At 48.4% G+C, this 20540-nt stretch overlaps 1 protein-coding gene across 1 annotated transcript; it reads left to right on the top strand.

Moving 5' to 3' along the window:
* Window positions 1-7088: 7088 nt before the first annotated feature.
* LOC140738286 (zinc-binding protein A33-like) lies at window positions 7089-20327 on the top strand. Its single transcript, XM_073065463.1, has 6 exons — window positions 7089-7496; window positions 7575-7670; window positions 8550-8783; window positions 9810-9832; window positions 9929-10047; window positions 19705-20327. Exons 1-6 carry the CDS (start codon window positions 7464-7466, stop codon window positions 20241-20243), a joined length of 1044 nt encoding a protein of 347 aa, XP_072921564.1. The 5' UTR covers window positions 7089-7463; the 3' UTR covers window positions 20244-20327.
* Window positions 20328-20540: the final 213 nt, after the last annotated feature.

Here is a 20540-nt window from a genome sequence, read left to right as displayed (position 1 = left end):
TGAAGTCAGAAGAAATCACCTATAATTTCCTGTCATTTGCCTCCCTTTCTTTTTAAAGAGTGGAGTGACATTTACAATTTTCCAGTTCCCCCCAAACCCCCAGTGAAAACTGAATGATCAGCACTAATGTCTCCACAATCACTTCAGCTGCTTCTTTAAGAACCTCTGGGTCTCACTCATCTGCTCCGGGTGACTTGTCTACTTTCAGATCTTTCTGTTTTCCACGGTCCTTCTCCATAGTGATAGTGACAACACTCACTTCTGTGCCCTGACACTCTCAAAATTCTGCCACACTGCTGGTGTCTTCCACAATGAAGACAGACACAACATACTTCATGACTTTGTCCACCATTTCCAATGTAACTTTCTAGTGGTCCGATATTCACTCTCACCCCTCCTTTACTCTTATTTATCTGATAAAACTTTTGATATCCTCCTTTATATTATTGACCAGCTAAACTTCATATTTCATCTTTGCTAACCTGTCTTTTAGTTTCCTTCTATTAGTTTTGAAAATCTTCCCAATCCCCTCGCTCCAAACAGAGGGCTTGTTCCCTTCCTGTTTCTCACTTCCACCCACACTGACTCAGCAGACAATCCCTCCACCACGTTCTCCATTGAGTCATTCAGCACGGGAACTGCTGCTGGAAGACCATCAGCTCAGTGAGAGACGCTCTTTGTTCTGCCCGAAACCTGCTGGACTCCCAGCACAGCCAGATGTCCGTCAGGGAATGCCGTCGACAGGCACAGTCCAGGCTGCAGGAGGACGTGCTGAGGGACACAGAGGATCTCGGGGCAGACAGTGCAAAGTCTCTGGGGGGAGGAGCACTGTCAAGGCTCCTTCTGCTACCTCACATGGAGGGCCTGGGTCAGGTGGGGAAGCCCCACAAACACTGAAATGTTGTAACATCCCTGAGACGATCTGAATGGCAATGGTTTAAACAGTGTTAACACCACCGAATGTATTGAACATATGACATTAAGAATGTCAAATATCATTGGAACTGTTTAAATCTCTTGCAGATATTTTATTACAAATAAAGTTTAATTTCTTAAAACACAAGTTTACCTTTGCAGCACACACAAAAGGCTGGAGGAATTCAGCAGGCCCAGGCAGCATCTAAGGAAAAGAGTACAGTCGACGTTTCGGGCCGAGACCCTTCATCAAGACCAGAGAGAAACAGAAGAGGAGTCAGGGTTAAACGGTGGGGGGAGGGAGGGAGAAACACAGGGTGAGAGGTCAAACCGGGAAGGGGGAGGGGTGAAGTGAAGAGCTGGGAAGTTGATTGGTGAAAGAGATACAGGGCTGGAGAAGGGGAAATCCAATAGGGGAGGACAGAGGGCCGTGGGAAAAAGGAAAGGGGGAGGAGCACCAGAGGGAGGCGATGGGCAGGCAAGGAGATAAATTGAGAGAGGGAGAAGGGGACAGGGAATGGTGAAGGAGGGGGTGAGAAATCGATGTTCATGCCATCAGGTCAGACGATTCCCAAGTAGAATATAAGGTGTTGCTCCTCCAAACTGAGCGTGGCCTCATCGCGACAGTAGAGGAGGCCATGGATTGACGTGTCGGAATGGGAATGGGAAGTGGAATTAAAATGGGTGGCCACTAGGCGATCCTGCTTTCTCTGGCAAATGGAGCATAGGTGCTTGGCGAAGCAGTCTGCCGATCTATGTCAGGTCTCACTGATGTACAGGAGGCCACACCGGGAGCACCGGACACAGTATACGACCCCAACCTGGCATGCTGTTCAGTAGGAAATGGAGAGCTTTGAGGCCTTCCTGGTTGGGGGTGGAGGTGTATAGGCACAGGACATCCAGAGTGAAAATCAGATGATCGGGGCCAGGGATCGTGAAATCATTGAAAAGATGCAGAGAGTGTGAAGTGCCACTGTTGTAGGGAGGAAGGGACTGGACCAGGAGGAATAAAACAGAGTCGAGTTATGTCGATATGAGTTCAGGGGCAGGAACAAGCTGAAACAATGGGTCTGCCTGGAGAGGCAGGTTTGTGGATCTTGGGTAGAAAGGGGAGGTACAGGAACTATGAGGTTGGAGGCAGTGGATGGGAGATCCCCAGAGCTTATAAAGTCGGTGATGGTGAGGGAGACAGTGGCCTGGTTCTCCTCTGTGAGGTCCTGTTCGAGGGGTAAGTAAGTAGGAGATGTCTGAGAATTGTCGCTGGGCCTCAGCGGTGGAGGTCAGTACACCAGACTACTACAGCACCCCACTGATCCGCGGGTTTGAGGGTGAGGTGAGGATTAGTGCTGAGGGAGTGGAGAGCAGGGCGTTTGGAAGTAGTGAGGTTGGAATTGGAGGGAGGAGTGGGGAAGTGGAGACGGTCGATGTCTCGTCGGCAGTTTGCAATGAAAAGATCCAGAGCGGGGTGACCAGGGAGAGGAGGAGGGTTGAGGACGGCAGAAAGGGTCATCGGTCCCCATCCTCCCTCGCCCTTCAGTCTGTCGGATTGCACGGGAGAGAGGTGAGAGCACCAGAGATCCATCAGCAGCTCCGGTCTCCCAGCAGCAGGAGGCGGGTTTCGGAGGCAGCTGCGGACAACAGGCCCCGATCCCCGGCGAGGAAAGGCCGGTCACCCTCAGGCAGCTGCGGACAACAGGCCCCGATCCCCGGCGAGGAAAGGCCGGTCACCCTCAGGCAGCTGCGGACAACAGGCCCCGATCCCCGGCGGGGAAAGGCCGGACACCCTCAGGCAGCTGCAGACAACAGGCCCCGATCCCCGGCGAGGAAAGGCCGGCCACCCTCAGGCAGCTGCGGACAACAGGCCCCGATCCCCAACGGGGAAAGGCCGGTCACTCTCAGACAGCTGCGGACAACAGGCCCCGATCCCCGGTGGGGAAAGTCCGGGCACCCTCAGGACAGAAAGCCATGGAAGATTTCAGTCTGATGGAAGTGCTGAGTTTGTTCTCAGATTCACAGGAAGCTCCTGCCAGTAACTTTGTTTATCGCCTGTGCATGTGAACTTTGCGTTAATGAACTTGGGCACAATTCCTCCAGACTAACACCACTGACCACAAGTCACCAGGAAGGACTCGATGTACACAGTGAACACACACAAAATGCTGGAGGAACTCAGCGGGCCAGGCAGCCTCTATGGAAAAAAGTACAATTAACACTTCGGACCGAAACGCTTCGGCAGGTCTGGTGGGAAAAAGGCTGAGGAGATTTAAAAGGTGGGGAGGGGAGAGAGAAACACTCGGTGAGAGGTGAAACCTGAAGGGGGAGAGGTGAAGTAAAGAGCTGGGAAGTTGGTGAAAGAGGTATAAGGCTGGAGAAGGGGGAGTCTGACAGAAGAGGACAGAAAGCCATGGAAGGAAAAAAGAGGGGAGGAGCACCGTAGGGAGGCGATGGGCGGCAAGGAGATAAGGTGGGAGAGGGAAAAGGGGGATGGGGAATGGTGAAGGAGAGGGATTGGGGGCGTTACCAGAAGTTCGAGGGATCCAAGGAGACCTTGCTTTTTGGCTTGACCACAGAGGGCAAAGAGTGGTTGTAGATGGTTCCTATCTGTATGGAAGATGGTGACCAGTGGCTTTCCGCAGGGATCTGTTCTGGGATCCCTCCTCTTTGTGGTTTTAATTATTGACCTGGATGAGGAAGCAGAAGGATGAGTTGGTAAATTTGCTGAGGACACAAAGGTTGGGGTGTTGGGGATAGTCTGAAGGGCTGTCAGAGGTTACAGCAGACATTGATAGGATGCAGAACTGGGCTGAGAAGTGGCAGATGGACTTCAACTGAGGTAAGTGTGAGGTGGTTCATTTTGGTAGGTCAAATTTGAAGACAGAATGTAATATTAATGGTAAGAATATTGGCAGTGTGGAGGATCAGCGAGACCTTGTCCAGGGGACACTCATATCTGCTGCGCAGGTTGACAGTATGGTTAAGAAGGCGTATGTTGTGTTGGCCTTCATCAACTGTGGGATTGAGTTCAAGAGCCGTGAGGTAATGTTACAGGTATATAAGACCTTGGTCAGACCCCACTTGGAGTACTGTGTTCAGTTCTGGTCACCTCACTACAGGAAGATTGTGGATACTATAGAGAGAGTGCAGAGGAGATTTACAAAGATGTTGCCTGGATTGGAGGGCGTACCTTATGAGACAAGTTGAATAAACTTGGCCTTGAAGTGACGGAGGATGAGAGGAGACGTGATAGAGATGTATAAGATGATGTGAGGCATTGATCGTGTGGATGGCCAGAGGCTTTTTCCCAGGGCTGAAATGGCTAACATGAGGGGGCATAGTTTTAAGGTGCTTGGAAGGAGGTACAAGGGGAGGTCAGGGGTAAATTTTTCAAAGAGTGGTGGGTGCATTGAATGCAAAGTGAAGGTGGTAGAGCCGGGTACAATAAAGGCTTTTTAGAGACTCTTGGATATGTACATGGAGCTTAGGGAAATAGAGGGCTGTGTGGTTGGGAAATTCTCGGCAGCTTCTGGAGCAGGATTCATGGCTGGCTCATCATTGTGGGCGGAAGGGCCTATAATGTGCTGTGGATTTTCTGTGTTCTATGCTGGGGGAACCGGTCAGACAGCATCTATGGAAATGGGATTTCGGGCCGAGATCCTTCTTCACAACGGGAAAGGAAGTGGGAAGTCCCCAGAATAGAAAGGTGGGGGACGGGAGGGAGGATAGCTGGAAAGGGATAGGTGAAGCCAGGTAGGTTGGAAAGGTAAAGGGTTGGAGAAGAAGGAATCTGATACGAGAGCAGAATGGCCCATAGGGGAAATGGAAGGAGGAGGGGACGCACGGGGAGATGATAGTCAGGAAGGTGAAGGTAAGGGGCCAGAGTGGGGGATAGAAGGAGAAGGGAGAGGGAGGGAATTTTTTTTCGGGAAGGAGAAATCAATATTCATGCCATCTGTTTGGAGGCGACCCAAACATACTACACGGTGTTTTTCCTTCGGCCTGAGGGTAGCTCCGTCGTGGCACAAGAGAAGGCCGTGGACTGTCAGGTCGGAATGGGAATGAGAATTGGAAGTAAAATGTTCCATCTTTGGCAGATGGAGCAGAGGTGCTTGATGAAGCAGAACCCCAGTTTACAACAGGTCTCACCAGTGTAGAGGAGGCTGCATTGGGAGCGGCAGACCAAATAAATGACCCAGCAGATGAAGTGTTGCCTCACCTGAGGACATTTTGGGTCCTCGAATGGAGGTGAGGGAGGAGGTGAATGGGTACTTTGGCCACTTGCAGGGTTAAGTATCAGGAGTGAGACTAGTGGGGAGAGTGAATGGACAAGGGAGTCATGGAGGGAGTGATCCCTGCGGAAAGTAGAGAAGGGAGGAGGTAAAGATGTGTTTGGTGATCAGATACCATGACTACGTGGCTAGGCACAGCTCAAATACCATCTATATACCTGCTGATGATACAACTATTGTTGGCAGAATCTCAGGTAGTGACGAGATTGCAGAGGGTCATAAATTTAGTCGGCTCCATCTTGGGTACCAGCCTTCAAAGTATCCAAGACGTCTTCAAGGAGTGGTGTCTTTGAGTCAGTGTCCTTTATTGAGGACCCCCAGCACCTAGGACATTCCCTTTTCTCACTGTTACCATCAGGGAGGAGGTACAGAAGCCTGAAGGCACACACTCTGCAATTCAGGAACAGCTTCTTCCCCTCTGCCATCCGATTCCTAAATGGACATATTGAACCCATTAACACTACCACATGTTGTTAATATATATTATTTCTGTTGTTGCACAGTTTTTAATCTATTCAATATACATATACTGTAATTGATTTACATATATATATATAGATATTATACTTCTATATTATGTATTGCATTGAACTGTTGCTGCTAAGTTAACAAAATACAGTACATGACACATGACACATGCCGGTGAGAATAAACCTGATTCTGATTCTGAGATGGTGGAGGTTTATGGAGGATGATGTGATGGATGCGGACACTTACGTGCTGGTAGGTTAGGACAAGAGGAACTCTATCACTGTTGAGGCAGAGGGAAGATGAGGTGAGCACAGATGTTCGGGAAATGAAGGAGATGCAGGTAAGGGCAACATCAGTAGCGGAGGAAAGGAAACCCTGTTCTTTACAGAGGAGGACATACCTGATGTTCTGGAAGGGAGAACTGCATTCTGGGAACAGATTCAGTGGAAATGAAGGAGATTAGAAAAGTTACAGGAGACTGGGTGGGAAGAGGTATAGTCAAGCTACCTGTGGGAATCAGTAGCTTGATAAAATATGTCAGTTGACAGTTTGTTTCCAGAGATGGAGGCAGAGAGAAGGGCAAAGGGGAGGGAGGTGTTTGAACTGGACCAAGTGAATTCAAGTGCAGGGTGGAAGTTAGTGGCAAAGTTGATGAAATTGATAAACTCAGCATGGGTGCATGAAGCAGCACCAATGCAGTCATTAATGTTTCTGAGGAAGATTTGGGGAGCGTTACTGGGGAAGGCCTGGAACATGGGCTGTTCTATGACAGGCATTACTGGGGCTCATGCAGATACCCGTGGATAGCCCTCGAGTCTGGAGAAGGTGCGAGGAGCGGAAGGAAAATTGGTGAGGGTGAGCACCAGTCCTTCCAGATAGAGAGGAACTGGTTTGTTCTTTTATTGAGAAAGAAACAGAGAGCTGTAAGGCCTTCTTGATGGGGGATAGAAGTTATAACTGGACATCCATGGTGAAGATGAGGCGGTCAGTGCCTGGGAATTGAAAATTGCTGAGGAGATTGAGGGCATGAGAAGTGTCGCGGATGTGGGTTGGGAGGGATTGACCTGAAGGGTTTAGAATGGAGTCAATGTATGAGGACAAGTTCAGTGGGGCTGGAGCAGGCAGGGACATAGGCCAACTGTCTATCTCGCTTTTCAGGAATTGTCCCTTTCAGTTGTACTTTACACTGAACCAGGCTCCGCGCTCCGGGTTCATTTATATTCAGACCTCTTTAATATGTTTCTGATCCCACCCTGATGTGGAAATTGCCGCGATTCCTGCCCAGAGAACACTTGGAGCAACGTTGTTCATTCCCGAGACTGCAGCGCCCCTAGTGGACATTCCCGGTACCGCAGGCGTTCAGCAGCTCCCGAAAGTGAAAGGATCCTGAACCCGGAAGTACCGGGAGTTAACATGGCTTCGAAAGGACAGGTCGAGAGTTTAATCGAGGAGGTAATTTGTCCCATCTGCCTGGATTTCTTCACCGATCCGGTGTCACTGGAGTGTAGTCACAACTTCTGCCGCTCCTGTATCACACGGTGTTGGCAAAGGGAGGAGAGAAACTCCTGCCCGGAATGTAGAGAGGAGTTTGCAGACCGCACCATCAGGGTCAATCGGGTTTTAGCAAATCTGTCTGAGAAAGCTCGGAAACTAAACCTGAATCCTAAAGAGAAGGAAAGTAAACTTCACTGCGAGGAACATGAGGAAGAACTGAAGCTGTTTTGTGAGACGGACAGGAAACTGATCTGCCTGATCTGTAGAGATGCACTGGAACACAAGTCTCACAACTTCATGCCGATTAAAGAAGCCATTAAAATTTACCAGGTAAAACTAAGCTGCTTTCGATCGTCTGTTTATGTTGTCTTTTTGTTTTGTCTAATCCATTAACTCTTTAATTCCCAGGATCGGGTTAAATCTTCCTTGGACTCTCTCGTAAAAAAGAAATCAGACTTTCAGGAAAAGGAGCAGCAACAGAAAGAGAAGATTTCTGGAGTTCGGGTGAGGCTTCCTGAGCAGAATTTACAATCTTGTTGTGTAGTTTTGTTCCCTTTAATGCAGAATAGCAGAGTATCGCAGCTCCAGTGCCCTGGGATCGATCCTAACCTCTGGTGCTGTCTGCGTGGAGTTTGCACGTTCTCTCTGTAACCAGTACCTTCTTTTAGCCGACAATCAACTCAATGTGGTATTTACAGATACTGTAGTTGTAAACTGATTTAAACCAGACGGATGTTTTGACTGTTCAGGATTGAACAGTAAATTGGCAACTGTAATTAACCCTGTGAAGGGGTATTGTATGTGAATCAGGTGGGAGTTAATGGGTCAGTGAGGAAGACTGGGTTTGAGGGAATTGTGATCGAATATCTGGGAACCACTCACTTGCTGCCTGTTATGCCACTGGAGTTTGGGACAGCAATGAAGGTCCTCCATCTCCGGCAGTGTTCATGTCTTCATTCAACATGTCAGTAGCTGCTTCTCGGTTTTCACTACTGTCAGTCATGCAGGTCCTGAGTGGAGACTCGGGAATAACATGGCACTCAGATGTAGACAGACTCTTCATTGTTTCCGTAACAGTTTTGTTTTACCAGTCAGTATTGTTAGCCCTGAGCTGAACCCATGAACCTGGAGGACCAGTGGACCACTCTTACTCTGGCCTCTACCCTTTGACCTGTTTGACATGGGTGACCCTACCAAGGGTCAAAGCATAAAGCCCACATTCCAGCCAACAGAGTTCTTTGGGTCATTGAGGCACACAAGCCTCCAAACCCAACGGCAAGGTTGTGGTCCTCTTGGATGATAATGGGCTGGACGGACCCTTCCATATCATAAGGAAATACATCAGGGCCAAATAATAAACCAGCCTCTCCTTTCATTCGACAGGAACAGTCACAAAGCGTTCAGTCCCACATCACATCCCAGTTTGCTGAACTGCGACGGATTATCACCGAGAAAGAGCAGCGCACACTCCGAGATGTCAGGGAAGAAGAGGAGAGGATTTTAAATCCAATGGAGAAAAATCTTCAGGAGATTCAAGAGAATTTAAATGCCATCTACAAGGAAATATCAACGTTACAGGAACAGATGGATCAACAAGACAATATCATATTCCTCATGGTGAGAGATTTCAGTTTGGTCTTGTAAAAGTACATAGGCACAAAATGATGTATTTTAACTCAGTGTGGGATTTACAGATACTGGAGTTGTAAACTGATTGAAACCAGACAGATGTTTTGACTGTTCAGAGTTGTTGTCTCCAAACCGGCCTCTCACAACATCTGTACATCACTGGACAGTCTGCATCCTTCTCGGGAATGTTTACTCTGATCGTAGCACTGAGCCAGTGATCACTTCTGTGATTCCCACGTATAATATCCCCTGAGACTCAGAGTAACATCCCATTACAGTCACAGACTGTGAGTGTGTCTGGTGCAGTGGGTGTGAGGGTCTCTCTGTTGATCGGTGGGAACTGAGGTTGAATTCCAGAATGTGACCTACACATCTGATTTACCATCTATACCTAGTTTGTATCAAGTTCATTGTTTTGGAGAATTTTGCACTGTCTTTTGTTTTTCAGAAATATTCTTCATCAGATTATATCCCATTTTCATCAGAGACAGGACTTTCAGTCCATTCTCTCCTATCAGTTTCCCTGGTACACAAGCCTCCTCCCACCTACTCACCACACCCAGTAACAGTGTCCCCAACTCCATGGTCCCTCATGTGTTTATTCAGCTTCCCCATTACATTCAATCTCTGCTGTTCCACTTCAGCCACTCCTGTAGCAGTGAGTTCCACATTCTCTTCACTACATTTCTTGTAGGATTTATTAACGACCAACTGATGTTTTATCTTTGACTTATTGTCTCCACACAAGCAGAAATATTTTCGATCAAATACATTCAGAATCTTAAAACCTGTCCAGTCTCTCCTGTAAGTTCCTTCTCTCAGTTATCGTATAATTCTCATAAATATTCCTTGTACTTTCTCCCATGGTTCAATGCCCCTCTTTCTCCATTCGGGTTAGTGGGAATGAGTTCAGTGAGAATTTTCAGCACTTTTTAATAACTTGTCTCAGATTCCTGCTGTTTGGATGCCGACAGTCATCTCAGTCAATTGAGATCTGTGTTTGATTTATTTCAGGAGGAAGCTCGTCGGAAGAGGAGGTAGGACATGGTCTTTACTGAAACTCTGTATGGATTTGTAAAATAGTTCAAATATCACTGATGCTCAGTTTATAACCATCTGTATAATATTTACAGGATTAGTGATGATGCCCACACATTGTCAGTGACAGATGGTGCCCTATTGGTTGAAAAATTCCATCACCCCTATTTGCTCGACATAGCATCGGAAGAAGTGATTGGCGGCATTAAACACGGTAAGACATAAGATTCATTTGTGCTTGTTTATGAGACACTACTAAGTCATAATTAGATGCCAAATATGGCTTGTCAATGACCTTCTGAAAATCCAAGTACACAACATCAACTGATTCTCCTTTGTTTCTCTGGCTTGTTATTTCTTCAAAGAATTCCAACTGATTTGTCAGGCAAGATTTTCCCTTGAGGAAACCATGGCCTATTTTATCATGTGCCTCCAAGTTCCCTGACAACTCCTCCTTAATAATCAACTTCACCATCTTCCCAGACACTGAGGTCAGACTAACTGGCCTAGAGTTTCCTTTATTCTCTCTCTCTTCTTGAACAGTGGAGTGACATTTGCAAATTTCCAGTCTTCCAGAACCATTGAAGAATCTAGTGATTCTTGAAGGATCGTTACAAATGCCTCCATGATCTCTTCAGCCACCTCTTTCTGAACTCTGGCATGTACACTATCTAGTCCAGGTGACAGCTACCTAAAGATCTTTCCGTTTCCCAAGAACCTGTTCTCTAGTAATGCTAACTTCACGCCTGGCACGTCGCCTGACACTTGGAACTTCCACCATACTGCTAGTGTCTTCCACAGTGAAGACTGATGCAAAATATGTCTTCAGTTCATCCACCCTTTCATTGTCCCCCATTACTACCTCTCCAGCATTGTTTTCCAGCAGTCCGATATCCACTCTTGCCTCTCTCTAATCCAGAGATTAGGACCTCCTGGGTACTAATTTCTGGATTGCTGCCTGTACCACGTGCCAGTGAGGGTAGAAACACGATATCTGGCAGGTAAATGTGTGGCTGAGAAGCTGGTGCAGGGGGGGCAGGCTTCAGGTTCTTGGATCATTGGGATCTCTTCTGGGGGAGGTATGACCTGATCAGAAGTGACGGGTTGCACCTGAACCCAAGGGGGACCAATATTCTTGCGGGCAGGTTTGTTGGATCTATTGGGGAGGGTTTAAACTAATTTTGTAGGGGGTTGGGAACTGGAGTGAAGGGACTCAGGATAGGATGGATGGTAAAAATGGTAATGATAGCCTGCAGTCAGACTGTCAGGAAGGGCAGGCAGGTGATGGGACTCAGTTGCAGCCAACAGGCTGAGTATCAAAACTTTAGGGATGCAGAATCAGAAAGGACAGCAAATACGGTACTCGGGCTGTTGTATCTAAATGCACGTAGTATAAGAAATAAAGTGGATGATCTTGTTGCACGATTATAAGTGGCCAGGTATGATGTTGTGGCCGTCACTTAATTGTGGCTGAAGGATGGTTGTAGTTGGGAGCTGAATGTCCAGGGTTACACATTATATCGGAGTGATAGGAAGGTAGGCAGAGGGGGTGGTGTGGGTCTACTGGTAAAGAATGACATCAAATCAGTAGAAAGGCGTGACATAGGATCGGAAGATATTGAATCCTTGTGGGTTGAGTTCAGAAACAGCAAGGTTAAAAAGACCCTGTTGGCAGTTATACACAGGCCTCCAACAGAGCTGGGCGGTGGACCACAGATTACAACAGGAAATAGAAAAGCGGTGTCAAAAGGGCAATGTTCTGGTAGTCATGGGAGATTTTAACATGTAGGTTGATTGGGAAAATCAGGTTGATAATGGATCTCAAGAGTGAGTCTGTTGAATCCCTAAGAGATGGCATTTAAAGCAGTTTGTCATTGAGCCTACTAGGGGATCAGCTATACTGGATTGGCTGTTACGTAATGAACCAGAGGCGATTAGGGAGCTGAAGGTAAAAAACCCTGAGGAACCAGTGATCACAGTATGATTGAGTTTAACTTGAAATTTGATAGAGAGAAAGTAAAGTAGCGGTCGATCTTTGAGACTTTCCCAGTAGATCCCGAAAAAAATTCAAAAATAAATACACAAATACTGTTGAAAGATTGTTTCCGGGTTGCGGGGTTTTAGTTCCATTCTTTCTGCCCAGTGTGCGTGTGTGTAGCTCCCCCGCATTACACAATGTAATTCAACACGTACAAACACACTGGATGAACTCAGCAGGTCGGGCAGCGTCCGTTGAAATGAACAGTCAACCTGCTGACTGCTGAGTTCATCCAGCGTGTTTGTACGTGTTGATGTGACCACAGCATCTGCAGTGTACTTTGTGTTTACACAGTGTAATTCAGTGGTCCCCAACCACCGGGCCATGAGGAAACGATACGAGTCAGCTGCACCTTTCCTCATTCCCTGTCTTGCCCACTATTGAACTTGAACCCACGCGAGGTCATCAGTCGCCTAAACGCAGTGATACCCTCGCGCCAGGAATCACTGGTTCGCCTCACGCAGCCGGCGAGAAGTGCCGTTGGTACTGGCCTGGAGCGCGGAGAGGTGGGCGCCGCCTCTAAACCTGTTCACCACACCGAATGTTCGTGGGGAACCTGGTGCTAAAATATTCACAGACGATCTAATTCAGGCTCAGGGTTCCGTAAGTAGCAGAGCAGCTACCGTGCTGCGATCTACTGAAACAAACTTTTGTCGGCCGATAGATCCTACAAGGGGGGCGGGCGGGTGCCCTGTCACTCTTCCCGCTCTGTCGCTTTCTCCGGACTGGAACCGGCACGGGGACCTCCGGCCCTGACCTTGTCTTCTCACCCCACCCATGACCAGCCGCACCCGGCCAGGGTGTCTGGCGGCGGGCGGGCGGAGGCTGCAGTTTGGGCCTGGAGGCTGTCTAATGAGGCAATGAAATCCTCAAAACTGCTTCGGTACCTTGAGTCCAAGCACCCCGCACTTACAGACAAACCCGCTGAGTTTTTTGAGCGGAGAAAACGTGAGCAAGTGGGACAAAAGCTAAGTGCCGAGAGCCGCAAAAACTAAATTGTGCAATAGACTGGACATAAAGAACTTGCTTTGAGTATCGCTGTATTCTGGTCGTGTTTAATCCCCCCCCCCACCTGCTGGCGGCCGGACGGCAAGAATATTGTCAATACTAAACCGGTCCGCGGTGCAAAAAAGGGTGTGTACCCCTGGTGTTTATACATTATTTCTACTTCCGGGTTGCAGGGTTTTACTTCCGGTCTTTCCTGCCCCAGTGCGCATGTGTGTAACTAATCAATCTGGGGGTGGATGTCAGCTTTGACTATGGCTGAGGTAGGGGATCTTGGGCTTAAAAAGGTTGGTGATCACTAGAGTAAAGGCTGATGTAGCAGTATTTCAGTGGAGTAAGGGAAATGACAGTGGTAGGAGACAGGAGTTGGCCAAAGTAGATTGGAAAGAGCTGCTGGCAGGGATGTCAGCAGAGCAGCAATGGTGTGTGTTTCTGGGGAAATGAGGAAGCTGCAGGATGTGAGTATGTTTTCATTTCTTCCAAAAACGAAGAAATACTCAAATTGTAAAATAGTACAACCATGACTGACAAGGGATGTCAAAACTATTGTAAAAGCAAAAGAAAGGACATACAACAAAGCAAAAATTAGTGGGATGATAGTGGATTGGGAAGTTTTTAAAAACCTACAGAGAGCAACTAGAAAAATCATTGGAAAGGAAAAGATGAAATGTGAAAGCAAGCTAGCAAATAACATCAAAGTGGATGGTAAAAGTTTTTCACGTATGTTAAAAATAAAAGAGAAATGAGAGTGGATATGGGACCGCCAGAAAATGAGGCAGGAAAAATAATAACAGGGGACAAGGAGATGGCGGATGAACTAAATGACTATTTTGCATCAGTCTTCACTGTGGAAGACACTAACAGTATGCCTGATGTAGTGTGTGAAGGAAGAGAAGTGGGTGCAGTTACTATTACAAGAGAGAAGGTGCTCAAAAAGCTGAAAGACCTAAAGGTACATAAGTCACCTGGACCACAGGAACTGCACCCTAGGGTTCTGAAAGATGTGGTATTAGAGATTATGGTGGCATTAGAAATGACCTTTCAAAAATGATTGGAGTCTGGCATGGTGTCAGAGGAGTGGAAAATTCTTTAAGAAAGGAGAAAGGAAATTATAGACCAGTTAGCCTGACCTCAGTGGTTGAGAAGAAGTTTGAGTCAGTTGTTAAGGATGAGGTGATGGAGCACATGGTGATACAGGACAAGATGGTATAAAATCAGCATGGTTTCCTTCATGGAAAATCCTGCCTGACAAACCTGTTGGAATTCTTTGAGCAGATTACAAGTAGGATAGATAAAGGGGATGTAGTGGATGTTGTATATTTGGACATTCAGAAGGCCTTTGATAAGGTGCCACACATGAGGCTGCTTCCCAAGTTAAGAGCCCGTGGTATTATAGGGAAGTTGCTGACATGGTTAGACATTGGGAGGCAGGGCTTCAGGGAGCCTAGAAGCAGCACACGTAATTGTTAACAAGTACTGATGACCAGCTGCAGGTTTTGGCAATGGACCTACACAATCCACTATGACCCTGGAAAATGGTTCACCAAATGCAGGTATCGGCCGAAGTGGTGCCTTAGGGATGGCCTGATTAGGTTTTCCCACCACCTGGCACGTATGACACCCTCTACAGTAATTAACAATATCTTTCCTCACGTTACACCAATAAAATCCCCTCATAATCCTGTGCACTGTTTTCTTTACTCCGAAATGTCCACCTAAAGGCATCTTATGGGCCGGGTTTAAAACTTAAGCCCTGTAAACTTTTGGAAGCACTACCTGATGCACAATAGCCCAATCCTCACTTGCAGGCACAGTGGCTGATCTCCACTTCCTCATCAACACCCCATCTTTAAGGTAATATCCCACTGACTTTCTGAATTTCATCCTCAGAGAGAGCTCTCTCTTTTAAAGCCACAATTTCAGGATCTTTAATTTGTTCTTCTATAAATTCCCTCCTCAATAAAGACGTCTTTCTCATCTTACTTACTCTCCTCAGCCTTACTACCCTCTAAGTCCTGTTGGTTTAGGGACAGTAGGAAAGTCTAGATAAATCAATATTCGCATCAGCAGCCTTTTCCGACATGCTTCTAGTTACTACGCAGGGGGGATACACATCAGCATCTATGGGCGGGCCCTCAGCAGCAGCAGGCTCACTGGCTAGCTGAACTGCTGGGTAAACATGCCCACCTGCAAGGTCATTTCCGAGTAAGAGATCAACATTGTTTATCGGTAGTTCAGACCGCACCCCTATTGTGACTGGTCCAGATACCAAGTCGCATTTCAGAATTATCTTATGCAAAGGCACGGTCTCAGTCCCCTTTCCAATACCTTTGATAATATTCACCACCATATAACAATATAACAATTACAGCACGGAAACAGGCCTTCTCGGCCCTTCTAGTCCATGCTGAACACTTACTCTCAACGCCCCCGACTCTCAAATCTCCATCTCAGCACCGAACTCCAAAACACTCTTTCATATCAGTGACTGAAAAGCTCCAGTATCGCTCCAGATTCTCACTGGAACCGGAGTTGATCCCTCCTTCACAGACACAAACCCATTTGAAATAAATCTCTCAAGTCCCTCTTGAACTCGGTCAGACCCCTCCTTCTTCAGCGATGTTTTAACCGTCTGAACGCAGGCATTTGGGGTTTTCTCTCTCTCTGTCCCTTTTTCCCTTTTCATAGCAAAACAATTGGATGCCGCATGACCAGGCTTCCCACAAAAGTAACACTTGAAACTGGGAAATTTTTCTTTTGACTGCTTCCCTTCCTCCTGACTTTTATCACTAGTCCCCGGTTTACTCTCTGGTTTAGCCGGTGGGTTATCTTTGTTATCCCTGCTACTCCTTTGGTAGCTCTTGCTCGGGAAAAACTTTACCTTGTGGGTTAAAGCAGACTTGTCTGCTAACTTAGCAGACTCTGACAGGATCTCAACCTCTCTCTCATTCAGGTACGTCCTTATGTTGTCAGCGACCCGGGTTCATGTCCCGTTACTGCCTGTCAGGAGTTTGTACGTTCTCCCATGACCACGTGGGTTTCTTCCAGGTGCTCTAGTTGCACAGTCCAAACCTGTACTGGTTGGCAGGTTAATTGGTCATTGTAACTTGTCCCATGGTCAGGCTCGGATTAAATCAGGGGTTGCTGGGTGGTGGGGGTCATTGTAACTTGTCCCATGGTCAGGCTCGGATTAAATCAGGGGATGCTGGGTGGTGGGGGGTCATTGTAACTTGTCCCATGGTCAGGCTCGGATTAAATCAGGGGTTGCTGGGTGTTGGGGGTCATTGTAATTTGTCCCATGGTCAGACTGGGATTAAATCAGGGGATGCTGGGTGGTGGGGGTCATTGTAACTTGTCCCCTGGTCAGGCTCGGATTAAATCAGGGGATGCTGGGTGGTGGGGGTCATTGTAACTTGTCCCATGGTCAGGCTCGGATTAAATCAGGGGTTGCTGGGTGGTGGGGGTCATTGTAACTTGTCCCATGGTCAGGCTCGGATTAAATCGGGTTGCTGGGTGGTGGGGGGTCATTGTAACTTGTCCCATGGTCAGGCTCGGATTAAATCAGGGGTTGCTGGGTGGTGGGGGTCATTGTAACTTGTCCCATGATCAGGCTCGGATTAAATCAGGGGTTGCTGGGTGGTGGGGGTCATTGAAACTTGTCCCATGGTCAGGCTCGGATTACATCAGGGGTTGCTGGGTGGTGGGGGTCATTGTAACTTGTCCCATGGTCAGGCTCGGATTAAATCAGGGGTTGCTGGGTGGTGGGGGTCATTGTAACTTGTCCCATGGTCAGGCTCGGATTAAATCAGGGGTTGCTGGGTGGTGGGGGTCATTGTAACTTGTCCCATGGTCAGGCTCGGATTAAATCGGGTTGCTGGGTGGTGGGGGGTCATTGTAACTTGTCCCATGGTCAGGCTCGGATTAAATCAGGGGTTGCTGGGTGGTGGGGGTCATTGTAACTTGTCCCATGATCAGGCTCGGATTAAATCAGGGGTTGCTGGGTGGTGGGGGTCATTGAAACTTGTCCCATGGTCAGGCTCGGATTACATCAGGGGTTGCTGGGTGGTGGGGGTCATTGTAACTTGTCCCATGCTCAGGCTCGGATTAAATCAGGGGTTGCTGGGTGGTGGGGGTCATTGTAACTTGTCCCATGGTCAGGCTCGGATTAAATCAGGGGTTGCTGGGTGGTGGGGGTCATTGTAACTTGTCCCATGGTCAGGCTCGGATTAAATCAGGGGTTGCTGGGTGGTGGGGGTCATTGTAACTTGTCCCATGGTCAGGCTCGGATTAAATTGGGTTGCTGGGTGGTGGGGGTCAAAGGGTCGGAAGGGCCTATTCCGTACTGTATCTCAATAAATAAATTACAGCTGATGAAAGTGCAGTAGACATCGTCTCCATGGAGTTTAGCGAGGGATTGGACAAGGTAGCAGAGAGTTAGATCACGTGGGATACGGTACGATCTGGAATAGGATACAGAGTTGTCTGGGTGGAGTCCTGTGACCAGTGGTTGTTCTGCAGGGATCGGAGCTGGGTCCACTGTTTTTCATCATTCATATGAATGATTTGGAGAGAATGTAGGTGAAGTGTTTAGTAGGTTTGTGAAGGACTCTAAATTTGGTGGTTTCATGGACAGTGAAGAGGTTATTTATTTATTTAGAGACAGTGTGAAACAGGCCGTCCCAGACCAACGACCCGCTCCACCCAGCACCCCAACTATTTAAAACCAGCCTAATCACGGGGCAATGTACAATGACCATTTAACCTACAAACCGTTATGTCTTTGTACAAGCGTTACAGAGTGATAGAAACTAACAACACAGGCCCTTCAGCCCATCTGGTCTATACTGAAGCATTTAAACTACCTGCTCCCATCGACCTGCACCGAGACCATGGTCCTCCAACTCCGACCATCCATGTACCGTCCAAACTTCACTTAAATGTTTAAATCGAGCTTGCTTGCACCACTTGGGCTGGCAGCTCGTTCCACACTCTCACAACCCTCTGAATGAAGCAGTTTCCCCTCATGTTCCCCTTAAACTTTTCATCTTTCACCTTTAACCCATGACCTCTGGTTGTAATCCCACACACCCTCTGTGGAAAAAGCCTGCTTGCATTTACCCTATCTATACCCCCTCATTATTTTGTATACCTCTATCAAATCTCCCCTCAGTCTTCTATGTTACAGGAATAAAGTCCTAAACTATTCAATCTTTCCTCATGACTCAGGTCCTCCAGTCCCAGCTACATCCCTGGAAATTTTCTCTGTACTCTTGCAAACTTATTTACATCCTTCCTGTAGGTAGGTGACCAAAACTGTACACAATATCCCAAATTAGGCGGCCCCAGGTCTCAGACAACTTCAACGTAACATCCATCTACCTGTAACACCACTTTCGGTGTATTCTGGACCTGTGTTCCCAGATCTGCTGTAGAACAGAGTCCTCAGTGCCCGACCATTCACTGTGAAAGACCAACACTGGGGTCCTACCGAAGAGCAACAGCTCACACTTGTCTGCATTAAATTCCAGCTGACACTTTTCAGCCCATTTTCCCAGCTGCTCCAGATCCCACTGCAAGCAATGATGGTCTTCCTCGCTGTCCACTCCTCCCCAATCTGAGGGATGAATCGGGAGCACCCGGAGGAAATGCACGAGGTCCCGGGGAGAAAGTACAAACTCCTTACAGATGGTGTTGGAATTGAACTCTGAACTCTGGAATGCCCCAAGGTGCAACAGTATTGTGTTATCCACTACATAACCCTCTTGCTCATGGTTTATCCAAGATTACAACGAGATCTTGATTAATTGGGTCTCTGGGCCATTGGATGGAATTTGATTTTAATTCAGAGAGATGAGGGTGTTGCATTTTGGAAGGTAAACCAGGACAGGATTTACACATCAATCGGGGGCCCTGGAGAGTGTTGTGGAACAGAGAGACCAGGAGGTGATTGCCTTCATCAGACAGAATACTGAGTACAGGAACTGGGACGTCACGTTATGAGTGTACAAGACATTGGGAAGGCCACATTTGGAGCAGAGTAACATACAAACTGCTGGAGGAACTCAGCAGGTCAGGCAGCATCTATGGAGATGAATAAACACTCAATGATTTGGGCCAAGGTTTTGTGTGTGTTGCTTTGGATTTCCAGCATCTGCAGACTTTCTTGTCTTTATGATTTTGATCACCCTGTACAGTTCTGGTTATCTTTCTACAGGAAGGATGTCATTAAACTGAGAGGGTATAAAACAGATTTACAAGGATGTTACTGGGACTGGAGAGTTTGGGTTATAAGGAGAGGCTGAATATTCTGGGTCTCTCTCATACCCGGTTCCACTGCTATCTCCCGTCTTTCTTTCCAATCGAGGAAAGGTCTCGGCTTGAAACAGCGACTGTACATCACACGCTGCTTGACCCGCTGAGATTCTCCAGAATTTTGTGTTTGTTGATCGAGGAAAATCCGCTCTCCATGTCGAGGAAAAACCTCGGGACGATGCCGGTTGTCCATCCGCTGTGTTTGGGTAAAACCCCGGGAAAGGGTCCTGTCGCCCATCCAACTGCGCCTGAGGCCCAGCGGCCCCTCCCCACGGTCCCGGGGCCGCGCTGCCCGAGTCTCCCCCCCGATCCCCGGGGCCGCGCTGCCCGAGTCTCCCCACGATCCCCGGGGCCGCGCTGCCCGAGTCTCCCCACGATCCCCGGGGCCGCGCTACCCGAGTCTCCCCCCGATCCCGGGGCCGCGCTGTCCGAGTCTCCCCCCGATCCCCGGGGCCGCGCTGCCCGAGTCTCCCCCCGATCCCCGGGGACTCTCTAATTCTCTGCTTCTCCCCCCAGTCTCTGTCACCCTGGATGTGGAAACGGCGAATCCGTGGCTCGAGGTGTCTGAGGATCGGAAGAGTGTGAGATGGACCGGGACCTGGAGGAATCTCCCTGACACCGGGAAGAGGTTCACCGTCTGGCCTTGTGTGCTGGGATCGGAGGGATTCACATCGGGGAGACATTACTGGGAGGTGGAGGTGGAGGTGACGGGGAATCGGCGCTGGGGTCTGGGAGTCGCCGCAGAGTCTGTGAAGAGGAAGGGAGGGGTCACACGGAGTCCGGAGACCGGATTCTGGACCATCGCGCGGCGTGATGACGTGATGCGGGTTTTCACCTCCCCTGAGTCCCGTCTCCCTGCCGGTCCCATCCCCGGGAGGGTGGGAGTTTATCTCAGTTACGAGTCCGGGACAGTCTCATTTTACAACGCGGAGACCAAGTCCCATCTCCACACCTTCACTGGGAATAAATTCACGGAGAAACTTTATCCTTTCTTCGGGCCTTGGGATAAAAACGAGTGGCTGAGAATCTGCTCCGGTTCCGCTCCGGGTCTGTAAACGGGTCGGGTCCCGGGACTCGCGTCAGGAGTAAGTCAGTGTAAATATAAATGTGCGGAGAGTGAAATAAACACGATGTGAGAATTATCGATCCATTAATTTTAACTCGTTCACCGCATCCGTCAACGGAACAGAAACACTGCGGATTCAGCAGCAGCCGCGGGCGGCGGGTCCTGAGCTCCCCGGCTCCCCCGGGTGCTAAAGTCCACCGGGACTGACAGGGTAACTGGGGCAAGTGGTGGTGGTGCTGACTGGGAGAGGGAGGTCAGGGTGAATCTTGGTAACACGGGACATGTT

Source organism: Hemitrygon akajei, chromosome 2, assembly GCF_048418815.1.
Source record: "Hemitrygon akajei chromosome 2, sHemAka1.3, whole genome shotgun sequence".
Lineage (NCBI taxonomy): Eukaryota > Metazoa > Chordata > Chondrichthyes > Myliobatiformes > Dasyatidae > Hemitrygon > Hemitrygon akajei.
The sequence above is the reverse complement of the archived record's forward strand: the minus strand, read 5'-3'. Positions and strand labels throughout refer to the sequence as shown.